General features: G+C 41.6%; 2 protein-coding genes across 2 annotated transcripts in view; both read right to left on the bottom strand.

Annotated features, from left to right (window-relative positions):
- Positions 1–13,073: 13,073 nt before the first annotated feature.
- The window catches only part of LOC137387715 (beta-2-glycoprotein 1-like), a 33,631-nt gene continuing 23,167 nt past the window's right edge, over positions 13,074–23,537 (bottom strand). The window contains exons 7-11 of the mRNA XM_068074214.1: positions 18,874–18,976; positions 18,622–18,665; positions 17,196–17,252; positions 16,723–16,831; positions 13,074–13,859 (exon numbers count right to left, since the gene is read on the bottom strand). Of these exons, the coding sequence (XP_067930315.1) occupies positions 13,622–13,859; positions 16,723–16,831; positions 17,196–17,252; positions 18,622–18,665; positions 18,874–18,976 (551 nt within the window). The 3' untranslated portion in view covers positions 13,074–13,621. The remainder of the gene's footprint in view (positions 13,860–16,722; positions 16,832–17,195; positions 17,253–18,621; positions 18,666–18,873; positions 18,977–23,537) is intronic.
- LOC137388790 (uncharacterized) lies at positions 17,593–18,477 on the bottom strand. Its single transcript, XM_068075239.1, has 4 exons — positions 18,449–18,477; positions 18,124–18,355; positions 17,840–18,054; positions 17,593–17,740 (listed from the first exon to the last, which is right to left on the bottom strand). Exons 1-4 carry the CDS (start codon positions 18,475–18,477, stop codon positions 17,593–17,595), a joined length of 624 nt encoding a protein of 207 aa, XP_067931340.1.

The raw sequence follows: 23,537 nt of genomic DNA on the forward strand, positions 1-23,537 counted from the left end.
AGGTTGGAATCAATTTATTTCTCTGGTGTACTCAAACAATTTAGTTATTGTTTTGACGCACGATGTTATCACGTGAATTGAAAGGTCAATAAACGGCTCAATATAAAACGTCTCTTAGCACTAGTTTATGACAAACACTTTGTGGTTTTACCGAAAAGCCCGTATTAAATATAGACGCTCGCTACTTTACAGTTTTGTTTCGACTTGGTCTAATCGTCTAGTCGTAATCTGATCATGTGACCTATACTTCCTGACAAACAGCGTGAATAATTTCTGCAGCATTTTTTGACTATCACAAGTAACCACCAGGCTCTTCATGTTTATCAGAGGATGATATGCACTCCTTTGAGCTAAGGTTAAAAATTAAACTAATTTTTACGGTGGGTTTTGAGATATCAGTGCACAAAATGACAGCATTACAATGATGATGAAATAGACGAGTAAAGACAATAGACATGGTTTTATTGAACGCAAGAAGAATCTTTGTGAAAATATTTCGATGAATGAGGTTGCATGAATGTGTAAACAGAAGCCATTTTGTTCAGCTATGTCTCGTTTGAGCCGTTTTGGAAATGGATTCTAATCAACGGCGATTTTGTGATGGCTGCGATTAATTGTTCGTTTTTGAGCTTTTAGGAGCTTGTAATCACATTTCCACATATTTTGCACCTACAACACAATAGAGTAAGACATGGTGAACCTTTTGATACCAATTAACTGCAATGTGAATTTTCTTGCAAGTAAAGCTTCAAGGTAATCAATTGATAGGACAACTCCTATTGATTAATACTGTGTTGTTAAGTAGAGTCTTGCATGTAAAATCGTCCAATTTCCAGTCATTTGTAGCTTCAGCTTTCTTAACTATAAACATAAATAGCATATTAACTGTTCTTCACCAGATTAGACCATGAGACAAAAAAAAACAAACAAAAAATAGTTAAGCAAACAAAAAATAGATGTACATTCGTATTTGGCTACACCTCGAGGGACAATGTACTCTCATATTTGGCTACACCTCGAGGGACAATGTACATTTGTATTTGGCTACACCTCGAGGGACAATGTACATTCGTATTTGGCTACACCTCGAGGGACAATGTACTCTCATATTTGGCTACACCTCGAGGGACAATGTACATTCGTATTTGGCTACACCTCGAGGGACAATGTACATTCGTATTTGGCTACACCTCGAGGGACAATGTACTCTCATATTTGGCTACACCTCGAGGGACAATGTACATTTGTATTTGGCTACACCTCGAGGGACAATGTACATTCGTATTTGGCTACACCTCGAGGGACAATGTACTCTCATATTTGGCTACACCTCGAGGGACAATGTACATTCGTATTTGGCTACACCTCGAGGGACAATGTACATTCGTATTTGGCTACACCTCGAGGGACAATGTACTCTCATATATGGCTACACCTCGAGGGACAATGTACTCTCATGTAAGGCTACACCTCGAGGGACAATGTACTCTCATATATGGCTACACCTCGAGGGACAATGTACTCTCATGTATGGCTGCACCTCGAGGGACAGTGTACTCTCATATTTGGCTACACCTCGAGGGACAATGTACTCTCATATATGGCTACACCTCGAGGGACAATGTACTCTCATGTATGGCTGCACCTCGAGGGACAATGTACTCTCATGTATGGCTGCACCTCGAGGGACAATGTACTCTCATATTTGGCTACACCTCGAGGGACAATGTACTCTCATGTATGGCTGCACCTCGAGGGACAATGTACTCTCATATTTGGCTACACCTCGAGGGACAATGTACATTCGTATTTGGCTACACCTCGAGGGACAAAGTACTCTCATATATGGCTACACCTCGAGGGACAATGTACATTCGTATTTGGCTACATCTCGAGGGACAATGTACTCTCATGTATGGCTGCACCTCGAGGAAAAATGCACAGTCATATTTGGCTACACCTCGAGGGACAATGTACTCTCATATATGGCTACACCTCGAGGAACAATGTACACTTGTATTTGGCTACACCTCGAGGGGCAATGTACTCTCATATTTGGCTACACCTCGAGGGACAATGTACTCTCATATTTGGCTACACCTCGAGGGACAATGTACATTCGTATTTGGCTACACCTCGAGGGACAAAGTACTCTCATATATGGCTACACCTCGAGGGACAATGTACATTCGTATTTGGCTACATCTCGAGGGACAATGTACTCTCATGTATGGCTGCACCTCGAGGAAAAATGCACAGTCATATTTGGCTACACCTCGAGGGACAATGTACTCTCATATATGGCTACACCTCGAGGAACAATGTACACTTGTATTTGGCTACACCTCGAGGGGCAATGTACTCTCATATTTGGCTACACCTCGAGGGACAATGTACTCTCATATTTGGCTACACCTCGAGGGACAATGTACATTCGTATTTGGCTACACCTCGAGGGACAATGTACTCTCATATTTGGCTACACCTCGAGGGACAATGTACATTTGTATTTGGCTACACCTCGAGGGACAATGTACATTCGTATTTGGCTACACCTCGAGGGACAATGTACTCTCATATTTGGCTACACCTCGAGGGACAATGTACATTCGTATTTGGCTACACCTCGAGGGACAATGTACATTCGTATTTGGCTACACCTCGAGGGACAATGTACTCTCATATATGGCTACACCTCGAGGGACAATGTACTCTCATGTAAGGCTACACCTCGAGGGACAATGTACTCTCATATATGGCTACACCTCGAGGGACAATGTACTCTCATGTATGGCTGCACCTCGAGGGACAGTGTACTCTCATATTTGGCTACACCTCGAGGGAAAATGTACACTCATATTTGGCTACACCTCGATAGAAAATGTACACTCATTATTGGCTACACCTTGAGTAACAATGTACTCTCATATTTGGCTACACCTCGAGGGAAAATGTACACTCATGTTTGGCTACACCTTGAGGGACAACGTACCTCATATTTGGCTACACCTCGAGAGAAAATGTACACTCATTATTGGCTACACCTCGAGGGAAAATGTACACTCATATTTGGCTACACGTCGAGGGAAAATGTACACTCATATTTGGCTACACGTCAAGGGACAACTACAGTCTCGACCAGTTATTGTTTAGAAAATACTAGCCTAGTACAAAGTACATCCTTAAATGCTTCCATCAACCATGAGCCCTTTCATATGCGATGGCCATTTGCTTATAACATGTGCATATTCATGGGAGAACCATTAATGGGATTTGATGTGGGACAACAGACTTTGCTCACACATTGCTGACAAATAGTTAACTTCTTAAAAGTTTACAAACTCATTGAAATTGTGATATTATTAGAAATAATTAAAAGCAGTGCAAGTTGAAATGATCCTGTATTTGCTTTGGCAATGATTTAGCATTATTTTATACGATAGCTGAGTAATTTAGCTGTCAGGTTTTGCATAGTCATAATACATGTATTTGTCTGATTGGCATGCTGCCAGACAAAGTTCATTGGTTAGTTGCCATGAACTACAATGTACAATACCTTATCTACATCATAAAATAACCAGTCATGACTGTAGTAGTTTCATGAGACATAACCAAATATTCACTTACACCTTTACCAGTTACAAAAAACTTAAATTTTCAATGGCCTGAAACCGAGAGATTCTACAAGACAGACTATGTTTGCCAACAGGCTGGTAAAATATTGTCTCACCTGAACACCAGCAGGATCGTTAAGAACTCCTAACTTCCTAATGATGTGCAAGTGGTGTGAAGAGACGGCAATGAGTCAGCAGCTGAACACCAGCAGGATCGTTAAGGACTAGTAACTACTTAATGATATGCAAGTGGTGTGAAGAGACGGCATTGAGTCAGCAGCTGAACTGGGGTGTTGCTGTTGGAGACTAGCTTCACTACCAGTCGAGCACAGAAAACTAAATCTTGCTTTCAATCTTCTCACCAACACAAAGCGTTTGTCCCAGTGTGTGCAATACTATATTTTACTACTAGTATTGTCTTAGAGTAAATTAACCAACTGAGTTTCTCTACTGGCTTCCCAAGAACAAAGCTATTTGAGTACAAGGCAATAAAAGACTATATTTTGTAGCAAATATATATAAGCCAACAATCACATATGCCATCAACATAAAATTAATTGCACAGTATGGGACTTTTAGGTGCTCTGCTCTTGGTTGCTCCTGCAGCGTCTTATATTGCTCCTATATAATGTGAATGGGTGTCAGTTTGGCCTAGTAGTAGCGCCTTTGACTATCAACCGTGGGGTTGGTGGTTCAAGTCCTGCTTAATGCCGATTTGACAAAAAGCTCTCAGCAAGCTTTCAACCCTAAATTGTTTGGTATTTCAGAGTTAGACAATAACAATATCTTGGAGGAAGGCGACTCTGGATTGCCGAGTCGGCCTTGGCTCCAACAACTTCACTGGTCTTCCTTAGGCTCATGCCTGTTCACTCTGACCGACTTGACCTCTGGCTCTTTGCAAGGTCAACAAGTAGCAATCAGAATAGGACCACACGGCTTCATCACGAGGTCAGCAGGTCATTATTCTGTCTTTAAAAGTTTTCCCGTCTTTTAGTATTGCCCACTTGGCTTCGGGGTATTTGGCACCTTCATGTGCCCCTCAGTGTGACATCGCTTGGCCACGTGAATGATGTTGCCAACAACAAGGAGACATGAAGATGGTGAAGTACTGCAGAATGCGCCGCTGGCATCTCCGGATGCTCGGGACGATGCCACACAGTTACCAAGTGTCAGACTTGTCCTGCATGGCCTCGGTCGCCCTTGTCTAAGTGGCATCCCCAACAAACCGTTCCATCCTGTTAATATCTTTCTTGGCTGGCTGAATAGGCATCTTCTTCAACTCCACTACTGGCATCCTGGTCCTAGCTAAAGTGTGAGTTGCTGTTGGCTCCCTAGTTGGCTCAGCCTTGGTTAGGCAAAAGATCCAAGCCATTTTGGTGAGCTCGATTTTCTTGACCTCATTCAACCGGTCAAGGTTCTTGTGATTCTCAAGTAAAATGACTCACTTCCCCTATGTTGGCTATCTTTTTGAAAGACATGATCTTAATTGCCTTCGATCAGTCGGTGCACGGCCGAGGGCCAACCAGGTGGGAATCAACATGAGTTTCCCTGTTATTAGAAACAGAGTTGCTTATGGAGGCAGCCTGGCCAAAACGCTTTCCTTTTTCCCTGCTGAAGGACCCTACTGCCTTGTCCGAGTCTGTTGTGCCCTTGCTTTGACACACCAACACAAGCTCCTTGACCCAGTCTAAGAGAATCTCCAAGAATTTTTTTCTCCTGCTTCCAATGGCTCTATCTGGCTCAAAATATTTTCACAGTAGTCAATAGTCTTACATTATTAAGCCATGTTGACAGGTTCGTAAGAATGCTGTAAAGTGTTTGGCTGATAAGTGTCAATATGTATTCTGTGTAGTACTTGCTCATTGTTGTGGGCAAGTGCAAATGGCTTTGCCCTACTTATTCTTTGTGTTTGCACCTTCCTTTGGTCTCTGTATTTCTCAGCAAAGGTCACTTGAAATTGGCCTTTACTGTGGATAGTCATGCCACTCCTCATATCAGGCAGGTTGTCGAGTGGTCTGAGCTGGCCAAGGGTTTTGCCAAATGATTTTTGGTTCTGTTTTCTTTAGACTCCTAGGCCTAACTGGATATTTTGAAATGTCGAGCCATTCTTGTACTAACTTCTTCTGAAGCTTTCCTAGTCAAGCCTCTAGGTCTTGACTAAACTACAGGTTTTTTGTAGCTTCAGATTTTGGTTTGGCCAACTCTAGCTTGATCTCCAGCTCAGCTTCTCTTTCCTTCCTTTTGGCTCTGGATCCTTTCATCTTGGGGCTCAAGCAAAGCTTTACAGTAGCTGGTGCACATCCAAACTCCTCTGGGCAGGCGTGATAAAGTTTTAACCAAGTCTCACTTTGGATGGAAGGTTGTCCCTGGCTTTCTATTCAACGTGTGTGGTAGGCTCAAGCTTTTATGGCCTGATATGGTACCACAAACTTGGCCTGTGACTTGTGGTTGTTTCCTTTCTTTTGTCTCTTGCTTACTAGCCACCCACTATTTCTTAAAGTGTAGAGTGCTGGCTCTTCATGGTCTTTTTGCCAGATGGCTAACTGTTCTTCTCAAAAGCTGGCATGCACTTTTTCCAACCACTTGAGTATCTCCACTACATACCCATGTGTTGATTGACACTTCTTTGATTGAAGATGATACTACGATTGATCAAGCAGGTGCAATTTTTGACCGAGCATCAGCAAGTTGGCTGTTTTAACTTTGTTCAGTGGTTTGCCCCTCTGTCTGCGCTCATAAACTGGAGAGCAGCATATTTCATTCATCTTGGTCTCGTGCCAGCAACAGTGCTCGGAGTGAGTCATCTAGCTGCCGTTGTTACGCTTTACTACTCTGTTAACTTGTGGGAGGTGAGGGGTGGTGTGCACTTTCTCCACACGACAGAACTGTCCCAGCTCAATCATTACATTTAGCTGACTCTCCAACTGTGCCTCTTGGTCTATGTAGATCAGTTCTGGCAGGTCCATGTAACAGAAAGTTATCTTGTCAAGAACGTCAGCCACCACTGGTGCAGTGGCTTCCGTAAAAGCCAAAGCTTCATGCCATCAGATGATGAGGTCAGTTAACACTAGTATCCATTTAGTGTTGGCAGTAGTCCCATTAAAACCATGGCTTCCTTCTGCTAGGGGGTTTCGAATTTCTGATAAAGGGGTCTTTCTGACCTCTTTAGGTATAGGTCTCTCTTGGTCTCTCCAGACCTCCAACACTCCGTCTAATTGTAGTTAAAGGAACAGCCGGATTAATCTCTGGGTTTAGTTGCTGAAGCTCCTGGTCATTCAGTTTTAGCTGGTCTTTAGTCGGCTCTTCTGCTCAAGAGAGTGCTTGGTGTATTGTAGCTACATATTTTGGCTTGTAGCCTGCATTTGGGCCAGCTTCATGTCAGCATCACCTCGAATTTTCACCCAAACTGTGTCACAGAGTCCCACGGTGGCATCGGTCAATGATGGGTCAACCCCTCCAGGTTCCGTAGTGGCAGCTGGCTTGCCCATGTGACTAACCATCTTGCACAAGATTCTCTGAAGTGGCCTCTGAAATGGCTGTGAGACTTCCGCCGAGTCTACCTGGCAAGGCCCGGCTCTCCATGATGAGCTCTTTCCTGTTCAGTCCCCTATCTCTCAACTCAATGAGTTTTTTGGACTGGTGGCAGTCCTCGCATGGCTGTCAGTTTAGTCCATTGACATTTTCAAGGTGCTCAAGGTGCTTCAAGGTGTACTGAAATTCAGCTAAGATTTTCCGCCATCTAACAACCTAAATTGAAAGCTCTTTTTTTCCTGCATAGCCAGTGGAGTGAGGATGAATGGTGCGGAGCAGGAACTGTCATCTGTATAGGTAAGGTCAGAAGTATTTTACAGCTTTGATCATAGCTGAGAACATTTTTGAGTGATGTAGTATTTCCTCTCTGCAGGTGCCAAGGTTTTGCTGAAATATGCAATTGCTCTCTTTATGCTGTCCTGCACTGAGAATAACACTGCATGCACTCTACATCCGTTTGCATCCGTGTCCAAAATATATGGCTGGCTCAGATTGGGATAGCCCATGACAGGTTCCAAGGGAATGTGTCTTTTCAGCTTCTCAAAGACCATCTGCTTTCCCTCATCCCTCGTCCACTTCTTCTCTTAACCTGTCTACTGGTGCAAAGGCTGTGCTGTGGCAGCGAAAATTGGAATATACTGATGGTAGTATTCTATCGTGCTTAGAAAGCCTTGCTGCTCTCCGAGCGCCCTGGGGATTGGCCATTCTTGAACCGCCTTCATTTTCTCAGGGTCAAAAGTCCATCCTTTAGCACTGACCTCATAGTCAAGATAGTGCACCTGTGACTGGAACCGCTTGCACTTGGCTAATCTAAGCTTGAGTTTTGCCCCCTTCAGACGCTGGAAAACCTCTAGCCAGTGTAGGCGAGTGTAGAATTTGGGGCAATTATTATTATGGCATCTAGTTAGAGCAAAACTGTCTTCCAATGCAGACTGTGCAGTACGCTCTCTTAAAAGGTAGCTGGTGTGAAGGTAAATCCAAATGAACAAACCTCCCATTTTCACAGACCGGAATGAGTTGCAAATGCCAACTTTTCTTGCGCATCAGCATCCAACGATGCTTGCCTGTAACCACTGACCAGGTCTATCAAAGTGAAGAACCTGATGCCGGAGAGGGCATCTAGGCTGTCATTGATCCAAAGAAGGAAATAGGCATGTTTTTCAGTGACTGCATTTAGATTTCTTTTCTGCATTTTGGACCAACACCATTGATGAGCTCCAAGCACCTCCAGTGGGCTCGATGAGTTTTTTGTTTAAGAGATCCTGCACTTGTCGCTCTGCCTTGGATTCCTTCTCTATTCCAGCCTTGTGTAGAGGTTTGATGTATCAGCTGGGTTCCCTCTTTCAGTGGAATAGAGTGCTCCACTTTGGAGATCCATCCCAGATGCCATTGATAATTAAGCAATCTAGCTAGTAGCTTGGCTGCCCTTGGTTCTGTGCAATTCTTTTTGACTGTGAAGAACAGGTCCTCTAAGTGAGCTGGCACTCAATTTTGCACCTCGTATTGCAAGACTCAAGCTGGAGAAGGTTAGTCTGTCATTTACCTGATTGCCCTCCACGCCCATGTACATGCAAACCGTGACGTCGGCCCGGCAATGTGGAGGTTGATTTGTGAGGTGCTTGTCAGGCACTGCATGACTATGCTTCCCATTGGCACTGGCAAAAGAAAAGTTATTTAAGGCTTCATTTTGGTTCCAGATAGCTATGGCGATAGCTGTGCCTTTTACTGCCATCTTGTCTGGAATGGTGGGAGCAGATTCCCTCCACATTGCATTTCCATCAACTCTTGAGCTCTTTCTTCCTAAAATCCAACTGGGCATGGTGTCTCCAACCAGCAGGTCAGAGTGTCTCTTGCCGGAGTTAAGTCAGTTTAGAGCCTCAGTTCAACCAGTAGTCAGCACTACTGTGGGGCCCTCTGTTTTTTCCCTGTTCTGTGACTTTCGACTGGAACAATCTTTATGACCATGCTTCTGGCCCCCACACCTGAGTGTTAAAGGTTTTTTTGTCTTTTTTGTTCTGCAGTTGCTGAACCTGCTTCGCTAGCTGTTGCACAAGTAGTGATAGCTGGCTGACAGCCTGGTCCTGCACTATCTCAGTCCACTCTACTTGCCCTTCTTCCACAGACCGAATAGCTGCTGATGGGCACTCCCCATGTTTACTCTGCAGGAAATCCGTACCAGCTCAAACCACGTCGGTCAAGGTGAGTGTAGGCCCTCAAGTGGCATAAGTGGCATTGTAAGCTGAAGTTATACAAGGTGCTGCGGAAAAGCTCTTTAGACATGTCCACTTGGTAGGACGCTGGAAAATCTGCGTATGTAACTCGTACTAACAGTTCTACTTGGCCTGTGTGTTTTTGAGGGTAGTGGTTGTGGCCTTCTTTGGGTACCGAGTTTAAACCAAGCCTGTCTGAGAAAGAGGCCAAAGCAAGCTTACAGCATGTCAAAGACGGCTTCCACTCGGTCGGCTTGCCCCCAGTTTGCCGCCTCCTCTCATAGAGCCTCTTAAAGATGAATTAAGCTTACCATTTCAGTTCATTTATTAACCTCGGCTGTTTCCTGGAAACGGCTAATAAAATAGTCCACGTCTTTCAATCTAGAGTGCTGAGTTGACTTAGACGGGAAAGCCGAAATTGAGACCCAAGACACATCATCATTCATTTTAGCACTTTGGCCAGATGATCTATTATTGAGTTATTGAGACCACCTTGCACGTGGTCCAGGTGACCCCTGACACGTCTGTTGGGCTTATTTTGAGCTCCCCTACAAGATCTGGTTTTCTATGGAAAGCTCCTGTATGTTGGTTATTCATCTTTCAGTTCAGAAAGCTTGCATTGCCAGCAGTCCTCACAGGTCTGCCTGTTGAGTTCATCAGAGTTACCGTGGCAGAGCCCGGCTCGGTGTTCTAGAGTATAGTTGAACTGGGCTAAGATTTATAGCCACCTGGCAACATGGTTCAAGAGTTCCTTCTTTCTACATAGTTGTCGAAAAAAGCATTGTCTGTGCAGAGAAGACACTTCCGTCTATAAAGGTAGATCCAGAAATGCTTCCTGACATTTACTACAACCAGCAGCTTCTTCGGGTAACGCAGTAATTCCTCTCTGCCGGCACCAGGGTTGTGCTGAAGAAAACGCTAACCCTCTTGTCCCATCTTGCACTTGTAAAACTACGACACCTACTTCGCAGCAGCTGCCATCTGTGTTTAGAATAAATGACTGGCTCGAATCAGGGTAACCTAGTACAGGTGCCAGTGAAAGGTGCTTCTTCAGCTTTTCGAAGGCCGTCGCCGCTTTCTTGCCCTATGTCTATTTCTCAGCTTTTCCTGTCAACCAGTGGCAGCGAAGCTCAAGATATACTACTGGTAGTAGCTTACCATATACCCAGAAAGGCTTGCAGCTTCTTAAGCTACCTAGGAGTCAAACATTTTCAGACCGCCTGCATTTTCCCTGGGTCAGCAGATATGCCTTCAACGCTTTCGATCTGGCCTAAATAACGCACCTGTGACTAAAGTAGCTCACACTCAGCTTCAGTCCGGCTCCATTTAGTAGCTAAAACGCTTTCTCTGACCGGTGCAGGTGAGTGTCAAAGTCAGAGGCAATAACGATAATGTCGCCCAAGTAGAGCAACAGCATTTTCCAATGCAAGCCATGTAGCACATGCTCCATTAACCTCTGGAAGGTGGCCGGCACAGAGGTGAGACCTACTTCTATAAGCCGAAGCTGATAGCAAATGTCTAGTTCTTTTGTGCACCCGTGTTCAAGAGTACTTGCCAGTAGCTATTGACCAGGTTCAGTTTGCTGAAGTACTTGCTGTCAGACAGGGCATCAAGGTTTTTGTTGATCTAGAGAAGGGGGTAAGTCTGCTGCTCAGTGACAGCATTTAGCCATTGGTAGTTGATGCAGAACAGCCATTTGCCATCCCTCTTGACCAACATCACTGAAAAACTCTAAGCACATCTACCCATCTCAATGAGTTCCTTGCTCAGTCAGTTCTAAGATTAATGATTAGCCTCCACCTCTTTTTCTTGTGTCAGCCGATGTGGAGGCTGCCTCATGGTCCTAGTCACCTTCTTCAATGGAATGGAGTGCTTCATTTCTCTATGTCTCACATCTCCATCACGGTGCTGTACATACTCTAGTAGTGTGTCAGCAACTGTGCCAGCCACTCAGCCCGCCCTAGGTTTGGTGCAGTTTTTCAGAGCTGCTACAAACAGGCTGTCCAGGTAGGCTAGCACCTCTACCTATAAGAATTTTGTACTCTACAGTGAAACACTCAAGCTGGAGAGGGGCGATTTGTTGTTCACCCGGTGGTCCTCCAGTCTCATGTACGTGCCAACCGTAACGTTGGCTTAGAGGTGTAGTGGTTGGTATGTAAGGTTTAGGCACAGTGTGACTACACCTCCTTTCACTACACGGCCCAAAACAGTTCAAGCTCATAGCCAATGACAGCTCTCCGAACAACCCTCTTTTAACCCAAACAGACAGTAGTTCCTCAACATGAAATGGCCATCTTAATTTGGGCCATCACCTCCATAGGCTGCACTACATGAACTTTGCTCAGCAACAGTTGCTTGTGTCTGTCGGCATAGATCAGGGGCCGACCACGAAGACCATGTGCTGCTGAAACTATAGCGTAATGGTATGCCACCAAAAAGGCATCTCAAGGATAGCGTTCTTGCTAATATGGCTCACTACAAAGCCCTTTACGGTCTCAGTATGAGTAGACATACGGCTCCATAGAATGGCAGCTGAGTCCCATTGACCATGAAAGCGTGGTTTTATGTCGTCGACCCTGGGGTGAGCTAGGCAGCCGGCCCTGGTCTTGCCACAGTAGTTTAATAGAGACCACAAGTCCGTTTAGGTTTTGATATGACAGTCACCTACAATTTATAATAAAATTCCTATATGGGGTTTGGGGTTTAGGTTTCAATGCTTTCAATTAATTTTTCAAAGAAATAAGCACTCTCACACCTGCTGTACTTGTAGTAATTTTTAGTCAGCAGATTGAGAGCAGATATTTCTGGTTCGCAGTGGTTAATTGGTTCTTATTTACTATCTGAACTAATTGTGATGACTGTTCATGATTACTGTGACTAACCAATATTTACTTATCAATAAGGAGCTGATATGGCGAGTGGTAAGTGTTATCACTATCAGATGTTATTTATCAATAAGGAGCTGATATGGCGAGTGGTAAGTGTTATCACTATCAGATGTTATTTATCAATAAGGAGCTGATATGGCGAGTGGTAAGTGTTATCACTATCAGATGTTATTTATCAATAAGGAGCTGATATGGCGAGTAGTAAGTGTTATCACTATCAGATGTTAATAAGGAACTGATATGGTGTGTGTTAAGTGTTATCACTATCAGATGTGATTAATAACTATTTATAAGTTGATGACAAGAACATAAGTGTAGGGCACTACAACTCAATATGTAAAAATTGCTGACCTTCAATGCGACTTAACTAGATACTTCCATTCACACTGTATATGTCATATGCAAATGTTTGTTCTTATAAAGTAGATGAGAGATTAAGAGATTCTGTCATTTACTAGCATCTGAATTTGATCCTCAATAAGGCAGTAAAAGACTATCACTTGCTAACACCAGCATTCACTTGTTGGCGAGACAATAAGAGTCATTGGGTAGTACTTGTTTTCAATGATTGGTGAGCCTATGAAAGATTTGCACTTGCTAGCACTTGTGTTTATTTTTCAGTGGATCACCAGTGTAATATGATCAACAGAACAATAAGGGAGAACAAATTTGTAAAATCCATGTTATGTGATGTTTAAGACCTTGCCAATTAAATTTGACAGCAGCTTTCCGAAATATCACATAAGCACTATGAGACTTCAAGCATCAGTTCACTCCCTGATTTCTCTGTAAATCCTGTTCTTTTCAGGTGGTAGAAAAGTCACCACTAATTACATGATCACACATAGACAATACTTGTATTACTAATAAGGGAAAAAGGTACAATAAGGGAAAAAGTACTAACAGTAATCACACATGTAAATTATTGATCAAAACACATGCTTCTGTCATAATAGAAAGACAGGGTACAGAAGTCATAAAGAAAAGAAGAAATTGGCCAAAACTACCAAATTCCAGCAGTTTATATAGAAAATGTTATACAATTGATACATTTATCTGGTGTAACAATATTTCAGGAGACAACAATTTCTTATCTCTGGTGTAACTATAAAGATTAACCTCTCCCAATTGACACAAATAGAACTCCAAAAATTTTGCCACTGTGATAAAAAAGAAAATGGTTTTGTATATTCTAAAAAGATTGTTAGGCAAAATCTTCTGGCTGCTGAAAAAGGTGGAGGAGAAGTTGATATCAACCGTGCATAAAACATCGGTATACATGTACTCGTAAAAGGATAAAAAAGTTTTCTACTAAGACAGCAAAAGATTAAAAGTTTACGTCGCGTATGCTAGGCTGGCCTTATTTGCTCACAACATATTAAGATTGGTCATAGAGATCGTTGTCGAACATTTCCATAGGTTGCTTCTGTACCGCATGCGCTGAAGCAGGGTGTCCAGAGCTCTCATAAAGGCTATTCTCTTCCATTATTACTGGATCTAATTTGACAGGCAAAGCAGGTGACTCCTCATAAACTGGCTCCTCAGGGTTATTAAGCGGTTGAGCCTTTCGTGGTGGTTTTGGGGCACGTCTTGGCCCCAACTCAGCATACAGATCTCTAAAAAAAGAGGATTTTTTTGTATTGTTAATAGTACTACTATCACTAATATGCAAGTATGAAAAGAACACTGTAACTACAAGCACTGAAATCACTCGAAAACTATCTGACAGAATGACATGCACAAAAAGTACTAATCCAAAAGGGTTTGGAGCCAAAATGCACTTGACAATAAAAAAAAATGCTCACATAATTTTATAAAGTCAAAAAAGGCATGTAAAGAGTAGTTAGCAGAGAATAGCTAGTATAGAGTAACTAGTAGCAAAATGTTGTAATTATCTAACACAGAGTTTTGCTCATAAGACTGGAAAGGCAGCGTCGAGGCCCAACAGCAAGCCATATAGTCATGTATCACACCAACTGATATTATTTATCTAACTACTATGTCTAACTCTCAAGAGAAGTCCTGAGTACAGCGCAAAAAGGACAGAGTACAGAATATGCATCTTGAGTACAGCATATAAGGGACAGAATACAGGATATACATCCTGAGTACAGCATATGAGGAACAGATTACAAAATATGCATCCCAAGTACAATATGAGAAACAAAGTACAGGATATGCATCCTGAGTACAGCATATGAGGAACAGAGTAGAGAATATGCACCCTGAGTACAGCATATAAGGGACAGAATACAGGATACGCTTCCTGAGTACAGCATATGAGGAACAGAATACAAAATATGCATCCCAAGTACAATATATGAGAAACAGAGTACAGGATATGCATCCTGAGTACAGCATATGAGGAACAGAGTAGAGAATATGCACCCTGAGTACAGCATATGAGGAACAGAGTACAGGATATGCATCCTGAGTACAGCATATAAAGGACAGAGTAGAGAATATGCATCCTGAGTACAGCGTATGAGGAACAGAGTACAGAATATACATCCTGAGTACAGCATATGAGGAACAGATTAGAGAATATGCACCCTGAGTACAGCATATGAGGAACAGAGTACAGGATATGCATCCTGAGTACAGCATATAAGGGACAGAATACAGGATATACATCCTGAGTACAGCAAATGAGGAACAGAGTAGAGAATATGCACCCTGAGTACAGCATATGAGGAACAGAGTACAGGATATGCATCCTGAGTACAGCATATAAGGGACAGAGTAGAGAATATGCACCCTGAGTACAGCATATAAGGGACAGAGTAGAGAATATGCACCCTGAGTACAGCATATAAGGGACAGAGTAGAGAATATGCATCCTGAGTACAGCGTATGAGGAACAGAGTACAGAACATACATCCTGAGTACAGCATATGAGGAACAGAGTAGAGAATATGCACCCTGAGTACAGCATATGAGGAACAGAGTACAGGATATGCATCCTGAGTACAGCATATAAGGGACAGAATACAGGATATACATCCTGAGTACAGCATATGAGGAACAGAGTAGAGGATATGCACCCTGAATACAGCATATGAGGAACAGAGTACAGGATATACATCCTGAGTTCAGCATATGCGGAACAGAGTACAGGATATGCATCCTGAGTACAGCGTATAAGGAACAGAGTACAGGATATGCATCCTGAGTACAGCATATGAGGAACAGAGTACATGATATGCATCCTGACTACAGCATATGAGGAACAGAGTACAGCATATCCATCCTGAGTACAGCATATGAGGAACAGAGTAGAGGATATGCATCCTGAGTGCAGCATATGAGGAACAGAGTACAGCATATGAGGAACAGAGTACAGCATATGAGAAGCAGAGTACCGCATATGAGGAACAGAGTAGAGGATATGCATCCTGAGTGCAGCATATGAGGAACAGAGTACAGCATATGCATCCTTAGCCCTAGCTCCATACTGAGTACAGCATATGAGGAACAGAGTACAGCATATGCATCCTGAGTACAGCGTATGAGGAACAGAGTACAGGATATGCATCCTTAGCCCTAGCTCCATACTGAGTACAGCATATGAGGAACAGAGTACAGGATATGCATCCTTAGCCCTAGCTCCATACTGAGTACAGCATATGAGGAACAGAGTACAGGATATGCATCCTTAGCCCTAGCTCCATACTGAGTACAGCATATGAGGAACAGAGTACAGGATATGCATCCTTAGCCCTAGCTCCATACTGAGTACAGCATATGAGGAACAGAGTACAGGATATGCATCCTTAGCCCTAGCTCCATACTGAGTACAGCATATGAGGAACAGAGTACAGGATATGCATCCTTAGCCCTAGCTCCATACTGAGTACAGCATATGAGGAACAGAGTACAGGATATGCATCCTTAGCCCTAGCTCCATACTGAGTACAGCATATGAGGAACAGAGTACAGGATATGCATCCTTAGCCCTAGCTCCATACTGAGTACAGCATATGAGGAACAGAGTACAGGATATGCATCCTTAGCCCTAGCTCCATACTGAGTACAGCATATGAGGAACAGAGTACAGGACATGCATCCTTAGCCCTAGCTCCATACTGAGTACAGCGTATAAGAAAAGAGCTTTCATTCTTGTACGGTTTTATTTTTATTACATTTTACTTTTTGTCAGAATTTATTATGTACCAATCTTTTCAATAGCCTGCATCTTTACATGTAGTTCCTAGCTAAAGTAAGGAAGCCCTACTGTTGGCGTAGGATCTCAGGCTACCACAACTACTGGACTGGCATATGAGTGAAGTCAGCTACAGGTATAGAAACATAGGCTACTAAAGCAAAATGGCTGTCATGGAGTGATGGTAGAAGCGAGGTGAAATCTCCATAAAGATGACTACGTATCCAATTAGTAAACCAGCATCAATACATCTCCTTGTCTAACAGATTCATGTTCTGTGATTGCAGCTTCTGAAAGTTGTATGTTTGCATTCTTACCCAGCTGGTTGTTGACTCTCGTTTCTGTGGCTACTCATAGGCTTAGCCCTAGCTCCAACATTCACTCGAGGTCCAGAATTTATGTCCACCATAGAATACATCCCAACATCTGTCAATTATCAATCGTGAAGCAAAACTACATGTACTAATACAACTACATATTATAAGCACCAAAGCTACAGTTAATAAGAGACAACTTTATATAATTATAAAGTACAACAATAATCAGGAACAACAACAGGTTGGATGTTATAATCTCATACAGTCTCATCGTTCTCCAGCATCAATTCATCGTTGCTTTATGCAACTTTATTTACAATCGGACCCATATCAAGTGATTGTTTGTGACATCACTACCTGTCCCATTATGTGACCTTTATGTAACCTTGCCCCAACTAGTTATTACAAAAATTATTACCTTCACAAAATACAGAATATTAAAAAAAGAGAGGGAGGAGACAATAACATCATACCGATAGGTGGTATAACATCAGGTGGCTCTAAACTATGGTAGTGACTCTCCTGTCGAGCTGAAACAACAGAATCTATTGTTATAAAATAATTAGATGAGACTCATGACAAAAGAGATGACAAAAGAGTCTCATGCAGTCAATTTGAAGAAGTTAATTTAGGTCATCATTGCACAATACATGCTTATGAGAATTGTTAATATTATGTACATGTACGATTATGTTTGTTTCATTCAAGTTCATTGTTCTTGGTAATTTGTATTACAGTAAACAATAAAACGCTATATTCATTATTACTCTAAGGCTCTCAACATATTTTTATAGTTTTTGATAGTAAACGTAGTCTGAGAGTAAAGATATTCTGCTAGTAGAGGTATTTTTGCTAGTAAAGGCATTCCTACTAATAGAAGTATTCGACTAGTAGAGGTATTACTACTAGTAGAGGTATATCGCTAGTAGAGGTATTACTGCTAGTAGAAGAATTCCTGCTAGTAGAAGAATCTCTGCTATTAGAGGTATTACTGCTAGAAGAGATAGTACTACTAGTAAAGGTATTGCGCTAGTAGAGGTATTACTGCTATTAAAGGTATTACTGCTAGTAGAGGTATACTGGTAGTAGAGGTATTACTGCTAGCAGAGGTATTCTGCTAGTAGAGGTATTACTTCTAGTAAAGGTATTACTGCTAGTAGAAGTATTACTGCTAGTAGAGGTATTACTGCTAGTAGAAGTATTACTGCTAGTAAAGGTACTACTGCTAGTAGAGGTATTACTGCTAGTAGAAGAATTCCTGCTAGTAGAAGAATCTCTGCTATTAGAGGTATTACTGCTAGTAGAGATAGTACTACTAGTAAAGGTATTGCGCTAGTAGAGGTATTACTGCTATTAAAGGTATTACTGCTAGTAGAGGTATACTGGTAGTAGAGGTATTACTGCTAGCAGAGGTATTCTGCTAGTAGAGGTATTACTTCTAGTAAAGGTATTACTGCTAGTAGAAGTATTACTGCTAGTAGAGGTATTACTGCTAGTAGAAGTATTACTGCTAGTAAAGGTACTACTGCTAGTAGAGGTATTACTGCTAGTAGAGGTATTACTGCTAGTAGAGGTATTACTGCTAGTAAAGGTAATACTGCTAATAAAGGTATTACTGCTAGTAAAGGTATTCCTGCTGGTAGAATTATTTTGGTTAGTTGAAGTATCCTGCAAAGTCAGTTCAGCTAGAGACAGGCATCTCTATTAGGAAACTATCTCTGCTAACAGGAGTATATTTTGTGATAAAACAATCATAGCTAGCAAAGTTATCCTGTTGGCAAAGGAATCTATCCTGAACCTGAAATCTTTATTAGAAAATTTATTGTTTTGCTAGTAATCCGCTAATAAGGAGATTTCTACATGCTTGTTGTCTTTATAATCTAATGCGGTATATCTCACCTTGAGGTGTAGTAGATTCTGGTTGAGTTTCACTTTCTTTGTTTCTGCAAGCAAGAAACAAAAAACAGTTATTTTCCAAAGAATCTGCGAGCTAATAAATCGCATCCGAAATATTTATCGTGGTGCCAAGTACTATAGTTTTATAGTTTTGTTCACAGTTGTACACGCTGACTTGCAGCAACAACAACAGAACTCAGTGTCTAACAGCAGTATTACAACAGTAGTCATTTAGTTTAGGGTCTCAATACATACCGGGGCTTGCGAATGCATCTCCAAACTAGAACTACAACAGCAATGGCTAGGAGAAGAAAGCCACCAACACTTGTGCTTATTACGATTATATCTCTTTCTTTATCTAGAATAAAAGAAAGTTTTTTTCCAGTTTTTGTACAGATATCGACAATGAATGCTGTTCCCCAAAAGAAATAGGTAAAAAGTAAACATTTTCAATGCACACAAAATGTTATAGATAATATAAAAGTGAGAGTAGAACAGCTGTAGTCTAACATACAGATAATATAAGAGTGAATGTAGAACAGCTGTAGTCTCTCATATGGATAATATAAGAGTGAGTGTAGAACAGCTGTAGTCTATCATACAAATAATATAAAAGAGAGAGTAGAACAGCTGTAGTTTCTTATACGGATAATATAAGAGTGAGTGTAGAACAGCTGTAGTCTCTGTAATGATAATAAAAGAGTGGATGTAGGACATCTGCAGTCTCTCATATGGATAATATAAAAGTGAGAGTAGAACAGCTGTAGCCTCTCATATGGAAAATATAAGAGTGAGTGTAGAACAGCTGTAGTCTCTCATACAGATAATATAAGAGTGGGTGAAGAACAGCTGCAGTCTCTCATACAGATAATATAAGAGTGGATGTAGGACAGCTGCAGTCTCTCATACAGATAATATAAGAGTGAGTGTAGAACAGCTGTAGTCTCTCATACAGATAATATAAGAGTGAGTGTAGAACAGATGCAGTCTCTCATACAGATAATATAAGTGTGAGTGTAGAACAGCTGCAGTCTATCATACAGATAATATAAGAGTGAGTGTAGAACAACTGCGGTCTATCATACAGATAATATAAGAGTGAGTGTAGAACAGCTGTAGTCTCTCATACAGATAATATAAGAGTGAGTGTAGAACAGATGCAGTCTCTCATACAGATAATATAAGTGTGAGTGTAGAACAGCTGTAGTCTCTCATACAGATAATATAAGAGTGAGTGTAGAACAGATGCAGTCTCTCATACAGATAATATAAGAGTGAGTGTAGAACAGCTGTAGTCTCTCATACATCTACTATATAAACGGCAATCGTTGTCTGTCTGTCTATCTGTCTATCTATCTGTCTATCTGTCTGTCCGCCTTATAGAGCAGTCTTTTCTTTTATCGTCGTACGAATTTCGGTCGTACGAAGCGAACTGAATTAATATGTGTAGTAACGGTAAATAAATTATAGAGCGGTCTTTCTTTTTCCATTCGGTCGAACGAAGCCAACCGAATTAATATGAGTACTAATTATCGTAATTTCGTAATATCGTAATTTCGTAATATGGACTATTAGCCGCTACTTTTCTCTGACGATTTGAGCCAAGCGGCTTATATAAAGGTGTGGCGATTCTGTTGTTTTTCTTTCACCGCTCGAGCGCATTAACCGAAATCCCCTGTTAGCACGCTTTTTAAACGGCAAATTTTCTGCCGTGTTAAAAAGCACCTTTCCTGAGTTCTGCGGCCTATACAAAGGTGTCTATACAGCTATACAAATGTACTATTCATTAAATGAAATAAATTAATGAGTAGTTATTTACATGCAATTAATATTTACTGCCAACGTGTACTGAGAAGGTCACGTAAACGTTTGTTTCTTGGAGCCACTAGAAAAACGCATTTCTCACCTACTAAATTTCCACATCAAAAAGGTAAGTGTTTCTTATACGATGTTGTATTGTCTATGAATTGCCACATCTCCACTACTTAATAACGTTGGATTTGCCGCTGTTCGTGATAGTGGGTCATGTTCATTTCCTTCAGCAGCCGAGTTACAAATTTTTTTCCAGCTCTCAGTAGGCCTACTGTAACTTACTACTACAGAACTTTCACGAGTACTTCGAGGGTTGCGATACGCTATTGTGAAAAGAAAGAGAGCAGCTGCTATCGACTTACTGTCACCCTGCATCAGCCATGACCAGCTATACGTCACCTGCTCAAAAGTAGGCACACGCCGAAAACTGTTTCTTCATACGCCCGACAGAAAAATCAAAAATCTTGTCTATCCGCATGTGTTGCGTTGAACTAAGGGAGAGAGAGAGGGAGAGAGAAAGGGAGAGAGGGAGAGCGAGGAGAAGAGGGGGGGGGGAGAGGGAGAGAGAGAGAGAAGGGGACAGAGAGGGAGAGCGAGGAGGAGAGGGGGGGGGGAGAGAGAGAGAGGGGGAAAAGGGAGGGAGAGAGAGATGGGAGAGAGGGGAGAGACGGAGAGAGGGAGAGAGGGGAAAGAGGGAGAGAAGGAGAGAGAGAGAGGGAGGAGGAGAGGGGGGGGGGAGAGAGAGGGAGAGAAAGAGGGAGGGAGAGAGAGGGGAGAGAGGGGCGAGAGGGAAAGGGGAGAGAGGGGAGAGACGGAGAGAGGGAGATGTAACTGCATAGTTGGCGTTGTTTTACAGTATGAAAGACAACTCTCAATAAACCTCTTGCTGTACAAGAATCTGATCCTGTTGACGGGTAATGCAGCTAGTATAATATAAGAGTGGGTGTAGAACAGCTGCAGTCTCTCATACTGATAATACAAGAGTGAGTGTAGAACAGCTGCAGTCTCTCATACGGATAATATAAGAGTGAGTGTAGAACAGCTGTAGTCTATCACACAGATAATATAAGAGTGAGTGTAAAACAGCTGCAGTCTCTCATACAGATAATATAAGAGTGAGTGTAGAACATCTGTAGTCTATCATACAAATAATATAAGAGTGAGTGTAGAACAGCTGTAGTCTCTCATACAGATAATATAACAGTGAGTGTAGAACAGCTGTAGTCTATCATACAGATAATATAAGAGTGAGTGTAGAACAGCTGTAATCTATCATACAGATAATATAAGAGTGGGTGTAAAACAGCTGCAGTCTATCATACCAATAATATAAGAGTGTATGTAGAACAGCTGCAGTCTCTCATACGGACAATATAAGAGTGAGTGTAGAACAGCTGCAGTCTCTCATACAGATAATATAAGAGTGAGTGCAGAACAGCTGAAGTCTCTCATACAGATAATATAAGAGTGAGTGTAGAACAGCTGTAGTCTCTCATACGGATAATATAAGGGTGAGTGTAGAACAGCTGCAGTCTATCATACGGATAATATAAGAGTGAAAGTAGAACAGCTGAAGTCTATCATACGGATAATATAAGAGTAGGTGTAGAACAGCTGTAGTCTATCATACAGATAATATAAGAGTGAGTGTAGAACAGCTGTAATCTATCATACAGATAATATAAGAGTGGGTGTAAAACAGCTGCAGTCTATCATACAAATAATATAAGAGTGTATGTAGAACAGCTGCAGTCTCTCATACGAACAATATAAGAGTGAGTGTAGAACAGCTGCAGTCTCTCATACAGATAATATAAGAGTGAGTGCAGAACAGCTGAAGTCTCTCATACAGATAATATAAGAGTGAGTGTAGAACAGCTGCAGTCTCTCATACAGATAATATAAGAGTGAGTGTAGAACAGCTGCAGTCTCTCATACAGATAATATAAGAGTGAATGTAGAACAGCTGCAGTCTCTCATACGGATAATATAAGAGTGAGTGTAGAACAGCTGCAGTCTCTCATACAGATAATATAAGAGTGAGTGTAGAACAGCTACAGTCTATCATACAGATAATATAAGAGTGAGTGTAGAACAGCTGTAGTCTCTCATACAGATAATATAAGGGTGAGTGTAGAACAGCTACAGTCTATCATACAGATAATATAAGAGTGAGTGTAGAACAGCTGTAGTCTCTCATACAGATAATATAAGAGTGAGTGTAGAACAGCTGCAGTCTCTCATACAGATAATATAAGAGTGAATGTAGAACAGCTGCAGTCTCTCATACGGATAATATAAGAGTGAGTGTAGAACAGCTGCAGTCTCTCATACAGATAATATAAGAGTGAGTGTAGAACAGCTACAGTCTATCATACAGATAATATAAGAGTGAGTGTAGAACAGCTGTAGTCTCTCATACAGATAATATAAGAGTGAGTGCAGAACAGCTACAGTCTATCATACAGATAATATAAGAGTGAGTGTAGAACAGCTGCAGTCTCTCATACAGATAATATAAGAGTGAATGTAGAACAGCTGCAGTCTCTCATACGGATAATATAAGAGTGAGTGTAGAACAGCTGCAGTCTCTCATACAGATAATATAAGAGTGAGTGTAGAACAGCTACAGTCTATCATACAGATAATATAAGAGTGAGTGTAGAACAGCTGCAGTCTCTCATACAGATAATATAAGAGTGAGTGCAGAACAGCTGGAGTCTCTCATACAGATAATATAAGAGTGAGTGTAGAACAGCTGCAGTCTCTCATACAGATAATATAAGAGTGAGTGTAGAACAGCAGTAGTCTCTCATACAAATAATATAAGAGTGAATGTAGAACAGCTGTAGTCTATCATACAGATAATATAAGAGTGAGTGTAGAACAGCTGCAGTCTCTCATACGGATAATATAAGAGTGAGTGTAGAACAGCTGCAGTCTATCATACGGATAATATAAGAGTGAGTGTAGAACAGCTGTAGTCTCTCATACAGATAATATAAGAGTGAGTGTAGAACAGCTACAGTCTATCATACAGATAATATAAGAGTGAGTGTAGAACAGCTGTAGTCTCTCATACAGATAATATAAGAGTGAGTGTAGAA

Source organism: Watersipora subatra, chromosome 2 (assembly GCF_963576615.1).
Source record: "Watersipora subatra chromosome 2, tzWatSuba1.1, whole genome shotgun sequence".
Lineage (NCBI taxonomy): Eukaryota > Metazoa > Bryozoa > Gymnolaemata > Cheilostomatida > Watersiporidae > Watersipora > Watersipora subatra.

Excerpts from the sequence above, each read along its gene's own strand:
- LOC137388790 (XM_068075239.1), bottom strand. The coding sequence starts at position 18,477 with ATGATTGTTTTATCACAAAATATACTCCT. Across the intron at positions 18,356-18,448 it reads TTATCACAAAATATACTCCT|GAATACCTTTACTAGCAGTA; the intron begins GTTAGCAGAGAT and ends TTCTACCAGCAG. Across the intron at positions 18,055-18,123 it reads GCAGAATACCTCTGCTAGCA|CGCAATACCTTTACTAGTAG; the intron begins GTAATACCTCTA and ends TACCTCTACTAG.